The 13622-nt window shown below is 40.9% G+C and overlaps 1 protein-coding gene across 15 annotated transcripts in view; it reads right to left on the bottom strand.

Annotated features, from left to right (window-relative positions):
- LOC113966536 (rap1 GTPase-activating protein 1-like) overlaps positions 1 to 13622 on the bottom strand; it is a 45941-nt gene that overhangs the window by 2897 nt on the left and 29422 nt on the right. For 6 of the 15 annotated variants that reach the window (XR_003533864.1, XM_027681395.1, XM_027681394.1 and 3 more), the window contains 6 exons: positions 12709 to 12855; positions 11372 to 11475; positions 8984 to 9100; positions 4006 to 4132; positions 3812 to 3917; positions 81 to 166 (listed from right to left, as the gene is read on the bottom strand). Coding sequence is in view for 11 of the 15 variants with exons in the window: in XM_027681395.1 (XP_027537196.1) it covers positions 81 to 166; positions 3812 to 3917; positions 4006 to 4132; positions 8984 to 9100; positions 11372 to 11475; positions 12709 to 12855 (687 nt within the window). In the remaining 4 variants the exon portion in view is untranslated. Of the gene's footprint in view, positions 1 to 80; positions 167 to 3811; positions 3918 to 4005; positions 4133 to 5370; positions 6158 to 8612; positions 8660 to 8979; positions 9101 to 11371; positions 11476 to 12708; positions 12856 to 13622 lie in introns of those variants that run through there. The other 9 variants (XM_027681399.1, XM_027681397.1, XM_027681390.1 and 6 more) reach the window with 8 other exon arrangements.

The raw sequence follows: 13622 nt of genomic DNA, 5'->3' as shown, positions 1-13622 counted from the left end.
CTCCTAAATAAAGTTTCTCTCTTTTCTCCCATCTTTATCTTTGTGCAAGTGAGAAGGAAACATTTTATTAAAGCACTTACTGGATTATGGTGCTGAGCATCTGCTTTGCTGCCTTTTCCTTTTCCAGTGGAGCCAGCAACACTGCTGGAAGGAAGCAACCTGCTTCCTAGAAGGGAACCAAGCACAGAACAATAAAGAAATAATCAAGAGGGCATCCCAGGAGCTGCACATATATATTGGGTTTTACCCCAATCTTTTCACAGATCTGTGACTCATCCACAGGTAAGAGTGAAAGGAATGTATCTATGGCCAACTTGACTAATGTTACCTTGACCTATTTCTCATTCTAGCTTGAAACACGAGGAAGGTGACTATTTTCATTTCATTCATTCATTCAAAAAAATCATTGGCCACTGGTTCCAGACTGTTTCAATGCCACAGCTCTTTGGCTTCTTGCCTAAGGAAGCTACACCTGTAGCTATCTAATGAGTAATAAAGGAATTTTCCAACCTTCACAAAGGTTTTCATCAGTCTGTTTTTAATTTCTGTATCAGTCTAATGTTACACACAAAAAATAGTTTAAAATAATACAGCAGGTTCCAGTAAGTGACAATTCATGCAGTCAAGCTAAGAAATGCCATTACTAAATACATCTGTGCAACCTGAATGCCTTATCTCTATAACACTAGAAGTGTTAAAGAGAGTTATAGCTGGATTTATGTCCTGCCCTTAAGGCTAAGAAGAAAGTCACCTCTGCCTCATGTGATATGCACTGGCATATGAGACATGTTGGTACTTTAAAGCCAAATCAGAAAATATTTTGGCAATGGCAGCTATCTGTGTCTTTATCTGGGAGCATAATGACTACAGACTGCTGACACTTTTTTTTCCTTTTCTGTAACATTTTTCTCTTAATCTGAAAGGCAATTTGGAGAACCCAAGAACGTGTACATGATTAGGAATTCTGGAAACATTCAGTGTGAGACCTAGACTTACAGTGGGCATGTCTTATGTTTCTCTGGGAAAAAAACAAAACCAATTCAGTCTGATTTTACACAGTGCATTAACTGTGGCTGAATAGTTATTGTATAGCTCAGTAAAGGGCAAAACTAAAACACCAGGATGCCTCTCTGTGTCCCAAGGGGCTTTCTTCGCTTTGTTTAGTTTAACTCTGGATTATCTTTAGTTTATTATGTTCAGTTATGGATAATTACAGTTCTTCCCTGTTGCACAGACTAACCCAAATTACCAATATTCATTTAAATGTAATTTTATCTAGGAATATTAACATGTATTGCCACACTTGATCTTTTGGTAGTCTTCTGTCAGGACTGGATGTAGTAAATAAATAGAAAATTTTTAGTATTTGCAAAAATCAAAATAAATGTATCATTCCTGTGGTTTTTCTTCTTTTTTTTTAGCACAACAAATTGGTCTTAATCCTATCTTTTTCTAGCTTGAGAACTGTCAGAATTTCTGGAAATAAATTTTCAAATTCCTAAGGGTAAGATTTCACCTTGTGCTTAGAGAATGCGGGCTTGACTCTGCTACCTTGTACCTCACACACACATGTAACTACATCTCTGCAGTCTCCTGATTAGATGAATTGATTTCAACTAATCAGAAAAGTATCCATGTTTATCCATTTTAACAATGGCTCTCTTAGCACAAATCAGAAGCCCACATACAAACCTGCAGGTTTGTTGGTGTACCTATATGTAGGTTTGGGTTTTTTACATGTATGCAGTGAAGATATAAGAATAGATACGGTACAGCAAAAAATCACCCCTCCTGCAGGGTGCAGCTGTCTGACCATGCCAAGGTACTGAGAAAGCACAGTGAAAGTTTTGCAGTGTCAGTATGAGATCATTGCCATTCACAATGGAGTCTATAAAACCTAAAAATTATGTTGAACTTTATATCACATTCTCTGCAATGATTATTCTTGGTGATGCATGATTTATATACTTGTGGGACAATAAGGAGTCAGCAGATAGGGAAACTATCTTGGGAAGAGCAGCAGAGGCCACTAGAAAGCATCCATCTTTCTCACACCTGCCTGTTCTCAATGTCATGCCACAAAGGCAATAGGAGTGAATTTGGGAGTGGAGCTGTGGCCCGCTCAGGATAATCCCAGAAATACATGGAAATGGTAACCTGGACAATGTCATGGTGATACAAGTGAAAACCTTCTGTGAGGCACAAAGCAACTATTGCCTTTATGGTGTCATTTCCAGATCCCTTACAAAAGAGACAATTTCATGGTGTTGGGCCTCCTGGCCTTACAGTATTTTTTTATCACTCTTGCTTTGAGCTGATGACACTGAACTCCTTCTTCCAAGCTTTCAAAAGAAGGACCTATTGAAGCTCATTCCTATCTTCTGCCTCATAATAGCAGCTCATTAGTTGTCTTCTGTTGTGAAGGTCCCTGACATGCCGCTTTTTCATATCACCACATTTAACACCTTTATGTCTCTCCTTCAGAACAGGCAATATTTGTATATAGCACCCCAACTCGTAATTGTAGCATATGGCATGGCTCTCCCCTTCCTCTGCATGATCAGTAATCCCACTTGTTTTTCCTGTTCTCCCAGAGTTTCAACACCAGTGCCTTGGGTTCTCTCTTGTGTCTCTAAGCATACAAGCACTCATGCTGTGAGTTGTTCTGCAAAGTGTAGAAATCTTACAAACATCTCACAGAACAGAGGTCTGCAGAACATCTGACAGTATCACATCCTCAATGCTGTTGCTAAGATACAGACAATTTTAAGCAGGGCCACTATTGACATCTCATACAGGGCAGCTGCGGAGACTAAGACCTAACTCTATCTTCAAAGAAAACTGGCTCCACTTTCTGATGCTTGTTATCTTTATCGACAATCCCTTTTCACACAATTCCTACAAAGATTTCACTGTCCCTTCCAACCTACTCTCTCACTTGCCATAAACATAATCCCTAGTATCTCTTACCATCTCAACATGCTCCTATTCCAGTCTTTTGGCAACAATTGTTAAGTTTTGCCTTTCACAGTTTCTAATGACTTCCCAAACTCAAAAGCTTAGTCTTCTCAATCATACTTTCCCAAAATCTAAACACAGTCCTCTCAGCCTCATTCTCAGAAACAGGTTGAAACTGATTTAAATTTTCCCTAATTTTAGCTTCTCAACACGAAACGCTTTAGTCCAAACCAGTTCATTTTAACAAAGTGAAACAACTACAAACAGGGTCTGAGATCAGTGCAGGTGATACAACCTCAGCAGCAGGTAATGCAATAGTTCTCCCTGCTATGGGACTGAAAAGAAGACTATAATCATCTCTTTGCACTGTGAATGGATCCAAGCTGACTTTAATCAACTACTTCAGCTTTAATCAAGTAAGATTGACTAAAGAGCCCAGCCAAAAGAAAGCTCAGTATAGGTTAACTACCTGATTACCCCCATTCTGAGAAGCATACTGCTTAGTTCAGGAAACACTGTTTCTATAATTCCTATATCCAAACTGTCTAGTTTATAAAGAGGTATGGGCACTGATTCAGAAATGCAACCATAGCTCTCCACAGAAACACAAACACATTCATTCTTTGCAGTCTACTGTAACTCCGTCTGCAGTATGTACAGCACTATTTATTCATGCTACTGAAACATTCTCTCCCCATTAAAGTTTGCACGCCAGTTTCTCTCCCCATTTCTCTATCATCTACCTACGCTTCTCAGATCTTAAGTACAGCATATAAAGGATGCAGCTCAACCTCCTATATGCTTCTAGAAGCATAAGTAGAGGATTTTTTCTTTTTATTCTTTCTTTTTTTACCTGGTGAGCTAGAAGAAGTACTGGGTGTGCAGTCACTGTCATCCAGCCACATATTCTGAACCATTGAATCCTGTTTTGGAGTGCCCTCAAGAGAGCACGTCAGCTCCTGGAGAGGGCAAAGAAGACGTGTTTTAATAATGCACTTGGTAAAATCAGGCAGGGTAGCCTCTGTTTGTTAGAGATCATACACCCACCCTGTCATTCTCCTCTTCCTCAGATGCTCCATTTTCCCTTAATCCACTACAACAACTGCTTACACTGGATGAAGAACGTGAGAGTGGCTGCATCACACAGTATCCTGAAGTCTGACTCCTGAGCATTCTGTGAAATGCAAGCATTCAACATCATCATGCTTATTGTTACACATAGGCTTAATTTTTTGTGGCATAACTTTATTATACAGCAATCAGAAACAGTAAGAAGAAATGATTCATCCACAGCTAGTTTTTCCACCTAGAAGCAGAACACAGATAAACTGGCTTGCATACCTTAATTTCTAGTTGCTACACCATTTAGTAGAAACACTACTTCTTTGTCTCCATGCTGGATAACTGTATGAAAGGACAAATGTAACTGAATTTTTAAGTCACAGACTTACACGTAGTAAAGCGGAGTGAGTCACACCACCTGCATTTAAGTACCAAATATATCTAGACATTCATTAAAATCAACAGATGCCTTATTTTGGAGATCCGAGATTTAGAAGCCTAAATATAATATGAAGAGACATGAAACCGAGAATAAAGGGCAGGCAAGACCCAGTCTTGGCCGCCCATTCCCACAGCCACTATCACACTATCATGTTTGGTCTTATGTGAAATTCCAGACAGAACAAAGGGACTATAAAAAGCACACTTTTCATGCCATACAGCTTATAAATTGTTACTGCTGGTTTTCTGGGCAGGTGTAACATGAGAAGGCAAGAAAACACACAGACATTAACCAGTATTATAGAACAGTTAACTAAGAAAGTTTAACAAAGCAATGGGAAGGTTGAAACAAATTACTGAGATCTGCAGGCTGTCTCAGTGTCAAACTATTTAGGATCAAGTGCCAAGCTCCTGCACAGGCATGTCAGAACTTCCTCCTGCTTACAAACAGGAACACACCTAGGTCAGATTCCCATCCTGGTGATTTTCCATGTGACAAGTTGCCAGTAGATGAGCTCCTTTAGGTCCGTCCCACTAAACTTTTAGGTCTCACAGGGTCATTCAACAGGGACATTGAAAGCAAACTGTATTGGATCACTTTACCACTTCTTTCTCAAATGACACAGACACTGAGGTAGCCCGGTGCATGTTTCACATCTATCAAGAAAGACCCTTAAGGTCAGCTCTACCCAGATCAGAATTTGTGATCCACTGCTTACAATCATCTAGGAGATATAGCAGTCCATGACGCTGACATGCTTACATGGTAGAACGTGCACTGTGCATGTAAGCCTAAAATGTATGGGAAATACCACTGTTTGTGTAAGACTAGCCAGTAAGGGAGAGATGAGTGCTTAAAAATGTTAAGAAATATAAAAAAAGCTAAGAAAGGCAAGAAAGATAAGACACTTTTAACATACTAAATATATTTATTCCTTCAGAAACTGCAAAATGTGGCCAATCTTGACCTACAAGCAGTAATGAAACCTAAAGTCCCAGGCATATTCCATGCCAGCATGCAACAGGGAGAACGGTGAAGACAGGGCCAATATAGGCCAAAGATATTTCCTCTAATTTAGGAAATATATTTTGGAGGAAATGAAGGCCAACATGCTTCTCCCTCAGCAGAGCAAACAATAATATGAATTTAAGTGAACTGGGATCTAGATTTCCACAAAGTATCTGCTTCTCAGCATCTTTCCTCAGCAGGTTTCTCCATCCTCGTTCTCTGCACTGCATTTCCTGACCTATGTAATTCAAAGGCACTAGAGACAGAGGTGGAAACATGTTCCTCTGCTCTTGCCTTCTGCAGGCCAAGACATTCTTACTCATTTGAAGGGAGGGGAAGAAAAGGGGTCACACTTGAGGTGGCCTCCGTTCCCCATCATTAGCAGAGGCTGGTTCAGTGGCTGCTGATTGGGCAATGGGAAGAGCATAGAGCCAAAATGCTCCAACTGGAGCTATCTGTCCATCTCCCTCTCCCAGAATTCCTGCTCCAGGAACTGCCAGTGGAGCTTTACTTGGTGCCACTTGGTCTCTCCACAGTCCTTGAGGTCCTCTAAGTACGTTCATGCTCCTCTTAGCCAGGACTCTCATTTCACCCCAAAAGTCTTGCCAGTATCTTCAGTGAGGTAACCAATGACTGAGTAGCATCCGGTCCACTCCTGATTGGCTTGATGTCCCCACTCAGATGTGTCTGAGGAGGGAAAACACACATACAAAAAACCCATGTACTTTTCCTAGGATATGGACACATACAGTATAGTGCTTGATTTTTCAGATGCAACCCAGAAAGTTGTCTGTTCCTGAGGAGTTCTGCTACTTGGTTACATAGGCTGGGTTAATTCTTTTGAGTCTGCCCCTTGGGAAGAAGGATTATTTGGAAGGCTACCTGGACAGAAGAGCAGAAAAACTAAGGACAATTGTCCCTGCATGTGAGACAGAAGACACCATTAGCTCAAGTGAACAATGCAGTTTCATGGATTGCAGGCTGATCACTGCAGAAGGGTGTGTTGAGAATCCGCAGGCAAGGACAGAAAGTAAGTGCCACTTTGTCTCTACTATAAATTAATTAATCTATAATTTATGTGTTCCCTTGGCATTTATTTCCAGGCTAGTTTTAGTAGAACACAGATGAAGAGGTTGATCATTCAAGTCTTGAATCTGAAATGATTACTTAAGACTAGCAGCAACATGCTGGACATTTCTGCGATAACAGAAATTTTTTGAGACTCTACTCTATGGAGAGAACCTGGAGAGGATTGATGACATACTACCAGGGATAACCCATTTATGTTATCTAATAGGGACTACATAAATTATTCTAGAACCATTCAGAACTCTTTTTGCATTAGAATTATGCCTATATCATGAATCCTGATTTGTGGTTCCACAATTAATGAAAAACAGATAGGCTATTTCAGCAGAACATCAGTAAATGGTCTCCAAGACAGACTGTTAGAATTTACACTCCCAGCCTTTTCCTGCAATATTGTGCTAATAATGTCTTGCTGAAAATGGTGTGCTTTACATGGTGGAATTACATGTTCTTACTCCCCTGTCCTAGATAACATGCAGAAAGTATGACTGCACATGGGCTAGTCCATAAGTCTGAGATCACAACTCTAACTCTGGCTAATCACTAATTGTGCAAAACTCCATGCTACATCCCACCTCATAAACAAACTCTCCAGGAATGGGCTAAACCACCACAATTATGATCGTAAGTGGTTTTGAGTCCGTGACTGGAAAAAAATGCATAGAGAGAATCCTGGGGACAGAACTAGACAGACTGCCAAATAATATAGGTCATGTCTCATGTGCATAAACAATATTCATGCAAGTATTGTTAGTGAAATCCCATGCTATGTTTTCTCTCCAAAAGCATATGGATACCAACTTGAAACAGCCATTGCAGCTGGCTCACCCCCTCAGCTGATGGAGAAGGGGGGTTGGGAAGTGGGGGAAGCCCACAATCATATGCAAAAGTCATGAAAGAAAGCTTCATACTTCTTTTTTTCCAGGACATGCACACATTCTACAGTCAGGTAACCAGGACTAGCCAAGCTATGAGATCTTTTCTAAATAGGAGAAGTCTTGCTTATTATGCAGGGTAATCAGCTATCTAATCAAAACAAGAGTCCCTAACACATGCCTAGTCAGGAACTTCTAGTTCACTAACAAGGTCCGAGGCAGGATCAGGAAAGGGAGGTGGAATGATGCGGTAATGCTGGAAGATGGTGATTGCTGACCAGTCAGCAGTTCCACGTCCTGCATTCTCTCTTGTCCTTGGCTGCCAGAGCTAGCATCTTAAATGGTCTGTATCTCCTAGATGTACTCACATCCTCCTCCACACCAAAATTCTGGACACTCATCCAACCCAAAACCAAAACTAGCACATACACAAAAACGTACTTACCAGAACTCTGCACCTTGCCTGTGACAAAATTCTGGGCAGTACTACAGCACACAACTGGGTAGCTGAACTACCAAAGATAGTCAGCAGACTGTAATTCTTAGAGAGCATTGGGTCTAGTTGGAAGGAAGGCTCTTCCTTGTCAAATTTGGCACCTGGAGCAACTACAATCACAGAGTCCTGGTTCTAGGGCACCTCCTGAAATTTTCTTAGACTAGACACAGTCCTTAGGAAGTAACATGCCCTAATACAAAACACTCTGTCCCTTTTTTGCCACAGGTCTCATCCAAGTTCTCATGAAAAAAATTAGGTGTGGCAAGCTGTTCCAGAAAGTCAGCTGCAGCCTTGGATTTAGAGACAGGCTGCTCTGGAGTCTTGGAAATGTAAATGGGTGGTTTGCCTGAAGTATTCTAGATAGGATCACACACCAAAATAAAACAGCTTAGCAACAGCAAAGCTCCACTACAAGGAAATTGCATTTTTCCAGTTTTTGGCAACCAGAAACTGGAAAACTATTTTGCAGACTACTGCGTGAAGTGTTTTGCAGGAGAACACTGGGTGTGGTATGGCGTGCTTTAGCAATGAAACATAGGTGCAACACATGAAACCGTGCTGTAACACCCGCTATAACACTTCAGGAGGACCGAAGACAGGTTAGTTCACGCTGGTTGGGAGCAGCGGCATGGATTCTGCTTAAAGGGGCAGAACTTGAGGACAACCCAACATCCCAACATACCCTTGTCCAAGCTTCTCCATGAAGCTCCAAAATCACTCCAGAGCAAACTATAGAAGAAACATATACATGAGTAAACATGGATAACTGGACAGCTAAGACTCTGCGTAACCTGTTGGATGCAAGCTAACATTATAGTAAAGATATAACCAAAATCACCTTTAAGTAGTCCAATCTTTCTTCACTGACTGCTTCAGAAAGCCGAGTCCGTGACAGGCTCTGAAATACTGTACCACAGCCAGACATCTAACTTTTAAGATGCTACAATGCCTGATGTGGACAATCTCAGCAAAGCCTCCAACAGAACGAGACATGCACCACACTTAAGCCAATACCAGAGACAGTGAGCATCTTTCAAATTATTTTCAACTCACTTGCTCTTCCTGCTGGGGAACTCTGGGGAGCTGGGACTGGATGATCCATCAGACTTTAGGTCAAAGAAAGTTCCTGGACTGTCCAACACCCTCTGTATCCTCTCTGCAGTGTCTCTGCTTGGAGAAAAGAGAAACAAGCTATACCTAGAGCCAGAGTTAACTACTGTCTATTCTAGTAGTCCTTTACAAGCCACAATATAAAGCTGGATCTCTCATATACATGTGAAACAGAAGTAAACACGGTTCTATTGAAAACGGCAGACTCCTTACATGTCACATCTGACATATTCAAAATGGCAAACTTTAAGCTCCTTTTGAATTTATTTAAAAGCTTAAATTAATTGCAGTATTCATCTTTAATTCTTTAACTTTTTCTTCTATCCTCCCCCTTCCATTAGGATTTAATAGAGAGTGTAAATATGATGGTTACTACAGTATTACTGCTGCTAGTACTTGTCAAGATACTTATGAAGAAAGCTGTCTGTGTGAGTAACTGAAAAGAGAGGTATGTTTAATTAAGTAAAGGAAAACTAAGGGGTTTTTTTTGGGGGGGGGGGTGCTGGGGCGCTTCAGTGATGGGAGTTCACAGAGCTCTTCCCCTGCTCTCCTGGTCAGTTGATCCTACCTGTACCCCTCAAACCACAGTTCCTCACTCCCTCACTTGTGTTAATACAATTGTTTGTGAGACTGAAAATTACCCTGACAAAAATTCTAAAATTAAAACAACCCTGAAACTTCTGTAACACATGAACAAGTGGGATGGACTGGATCAGCTCTGTCATCAAAGCCTGCATATCATTAAATTACAGCTTCAGGTGAAGTCACATGTTGAGCTCACTGTTGCCAGAAAGAGAGTATGCTCCAGCCTCCTTCACTCTTACTGAGTGCACTTCCCATCAGTCCTGATACCCATCAAACTTCTCCATGAGCCAGTTCATGGCAGAATCTGGCAGACAATTATCAAGGAAAGCAAGTTGATACTTTTTCTCTTAGATTAGTGGGTTGAATCGGTTCCATGAAAGATCCACTGAGCATCTGAGCCATCACAAGGAACAGTCAGAATCAGGTAGTTGAAAGAGACACTGGGAGAGGGGAAGTATCACATCTGCTTTTTAATAACAATAAACTGTTAAAACAGAACAGTTGCTAGTGAAACTGCACCTTCAAGAATGACCCAAAAAGTCTTTCATAAAATACAAGCTAAGGCTCCCTGTTCTTCATATCTAAGTTTACAAATATGCAAAAAGAAAGCTATATAAGCCAAACAGCTTACCAATTCCTCCTAGCAAAGAGCAGAAAAAAAAAAAGAAGAAAATAAATCCAGGCATTTTCTTTATGATAGAAAAGTTTTACAGATTCTTTAAGGGGATAGAAAAGCTTGTTGAACACAAAGTAATGGATTGAGGGCCACGACTGCCTAAAGTACAAAAGTAATTAAAATAGTGAGAAGCTGTGGCTGTGTTGGCTTAAACTGGGCAACAGGGCAGTTGTCTCAGAAGATTTAATTTTTCTCCACCTAGATTCTATACTATTTTTATTCAGATTAGGTCATATGTACCTCATTAAGAAAGAAGGGAATATATAGTAATTTCCTCCTGTCATAAAATCACTGGTTTCCACATTAAAGATGACTTTTTCCCTTCTACATCGAGTCTTTAACCTGCTTTCTGAAATTCTTGCAACTGGGAAAATTGCATATTAGATGCACAGCACTCATGTGACTTTTGAGACTCTGTATAATCTTAAAAGGTGTCTCAGCCAGAGCTGAGAGAAATTTATGATTTACCTAAATAATCTCTGGTGACCAGTAGACAACTTTTGAATGGTTATAATTCTGTCAAATACACCAAATCACTCCTTGAGCCTGTATTTTATCCATTAGTTATAATTATGTCCCAGATGATCTAACTTAAACACTAGTCTTTTTGACTTAAGGCTTTAAAAAAAAAGTCCTTTAAGATACAAGAAGTTTTGCCTATTTGAACATTTTAACATGGAAACAAACAATCAAGCACCCCTTTACCAAGTACTAGCCTGTCATCTGACTCTTATCTAAAAGTGGTGAATACAGAAGAGGAGACTCGAGAGTCCTGGATCATACTGTAAAATATTTAAGAGCAATCTTACAATATTCCTCCACCCATTTCCTCCATTCCTCCTCAAATACTGATTCTCCCCACTTCCAAATGTCCTTTTTTAATTTTGCCTGTTTCTGTCATTTGTCCATTTCTCCATTAGCTGATAATTAGGTTTTTCTTCCAAACATTTCTGTTTCAGCTCTCATTCCTGTCAATTCCCCTTCTGTCTTTATATGTGCCTTTTCATGTTCCTTTTCTCATCTCCTCCTGTTTTTCTACCCTCTTTGTCTCATCTTCCCACAGCTCATACCTCTTTTCCTCCTGTATGTTCTCAATGCCAATGGCACTACTCCGTCGCCCATGGAAGCGGCTGGCTCGAGTACGTGATGGGCTCCTACCAGGCAAGGCAAAAGACTAGAAAAAAGGAAAGCGTGATAGAACAGAAGGAGGGGAACAAGACAGGAAAAACTGTGGAGAACTGGAAGCATGGCAGAAGAGTTTGTGACGTGAATCCAGATCGTCTCCTTTACTCTGCAATACAATAGCATGGCTCGGCTCCACCTCTGCAAGAAGGAGTACTTTCTGTCAGTGAGAAAGAACAGCCAGAGCTTAAAAAGGTGGTGTGAGAAAGGGATAGAGAGATACAAAGGCAGAACACAGCCAGTATACAGAGAAAGGAGCTCTGGAAGGGAGGTATCCCCTTATGATGAAAGGAGAGGCAGAATCAGAAAGGTAAAGAAATCAAGAAGTTAAAGGTGTGGAGGAGGCAGCAAACCCAAGTCATTAATAGGCTGTGACTTCGTTGTGTTGACATAGAGAACGCATGCAACCGAGTAAACTGTCACCAAGAAATCTTCCCACTGAAGGGCACCTTCTTGGCTTACTCGGAGATGCCTTTGTTGTAGTTTGCCTGTATTGACATCACTAGTGCAGAGACCACAACTGGCCGGATGCACTTTGGCCAAGGTAACCATATTTTCAGTATGGGAAACATGGATCCTTTTCTGGAAAGATTTGTCACAGATTTATTATACTCACACTGATCACATATGTTTAGTAACCCTATCAAACAAGAAAGGCTTCGATAGTGACTAGAAATATTCATTCTTTTTCTCACCCCAAACTTTATTAATTCTGCTGTTTCTTCCCAACATGCAAATTCTACTTACAGCAAAACAGCATCTTGAATATATATTGTGCTCTTGTTTATATTACAGAAAATAATCTGATTGGTGAAATTGAAAAAAGTTAAACAGTTCTAGTGTCCTTATGTTCTCAGCTCTTGCCATATGACAATGCAGTACCATTCTGGTCAAAACACAGTGGATGCATTTTTTAACATATGGCAATGTACAGGATCTAATCCAGGATAGCAGAGATACATGTCAAAAGTAGAACCATGTTTGACTTTCTTCTCCCAGTCTGCATCAATCTCAGCTCTAGTTGACACATGAACTGAGGCTAAAGGACAGGCACAGACAAAACAGACTGGAACACATGCTTTCACCACTTGTGAAATGGGATGATACAACAAAAAGATTCACAGCGGTACAAGAGGACAAACTAATAGGGAAAGAGAAATAAAATTTATGGGTGGTTACAAAGGTATGCCGGGTTTTCTTCTTACAGCCCACCCGAATACCTTACCGCAGCAATGGCCTTAGGGCCCTCGGCGACACTCTGGCTGAGGGCAAGGCCAGCTGTAGCTGGGCGGCTGGGCAGGGTGGCTGGCTGCTGTTTTCTCATGGATATCCCCATGGTATCCAGGCTCTGGCTGCGGCCTCTGATCACCCGCTGAACAGGAGGGAGGCAGGGAAACAGACAAACACAGATATACACATATAGACATGCACACGGTAGGGTAGTATGAGAAGCATCACAGATTGAGTGGAAAGCTGTGACAGAACGACATCAGAACCACACAAATCCTAATTCCTAGAAGGCAGTATCTCAGATACTGCCCATACTACTCCATGCATGGAGCTCTGGGAAGAGCCAGGGAGGAAGTCTTCCTCAAGTATATTCTCTACACTCACTTCCCTTGTCCTTTTGCAATAATTCAAGACTCCCTACCAGTATCCCAGCATACTGGATAAGTCAGCATTGACTGGAGCAGTCCTATCCAGTACAGGTTATAAAACACAAAATCAAACTCCTGTTCAAGACTGTAAGGTTCAGTCTTGTACAAATTTCAGTGCTGGCTTCAAGGGGAAAGCAGACATCAAAATCTGAAGCATTTGAAAAAGCCATTTTCTGAGTTTACTCAGCCTTTTCCACCCTTTTACAAAGGTCACCTGTATACATGACATGCAAACCACAATATCTGCTAGAAGTCAGAAAAAGGACATTTTAGGGTAACTAGAGTAAGACACGGATGGGTATAAAATTCATGGTTAGTAGCAAAGGCAGGGTAGACTGATTGTATGTAAAAATGCACCTCACCAAAGCATCCCAGATCTGACCAAAGCTATAGACATAGCTAAAGAAACTGTATGGGAATGGATTCGTTTCAAAGCCCTTAGTAACTCTAACCAGCCTACCACACAAAGCAGGTGGAGGTC

Source organism: Neopelma chrysocephalum, unplaced genomic scaffold, assembly GCF_003984885.1.
Source record: "Neopelma chrysocephalum unplaced genomic scaffold, ASM398488v2 Primary Assembly neopelma1_60, whole genome shotgun sequence".
Lineage (NCBI taxonomy): Eukaryota > Metazoa > Chordata > Aves > Passeriformes > Pipridae > Neopelma > Neopelma chrysocephalum.
This window is presented reverse-complemented; position numbering and strand designations above follow the sequence as displayed.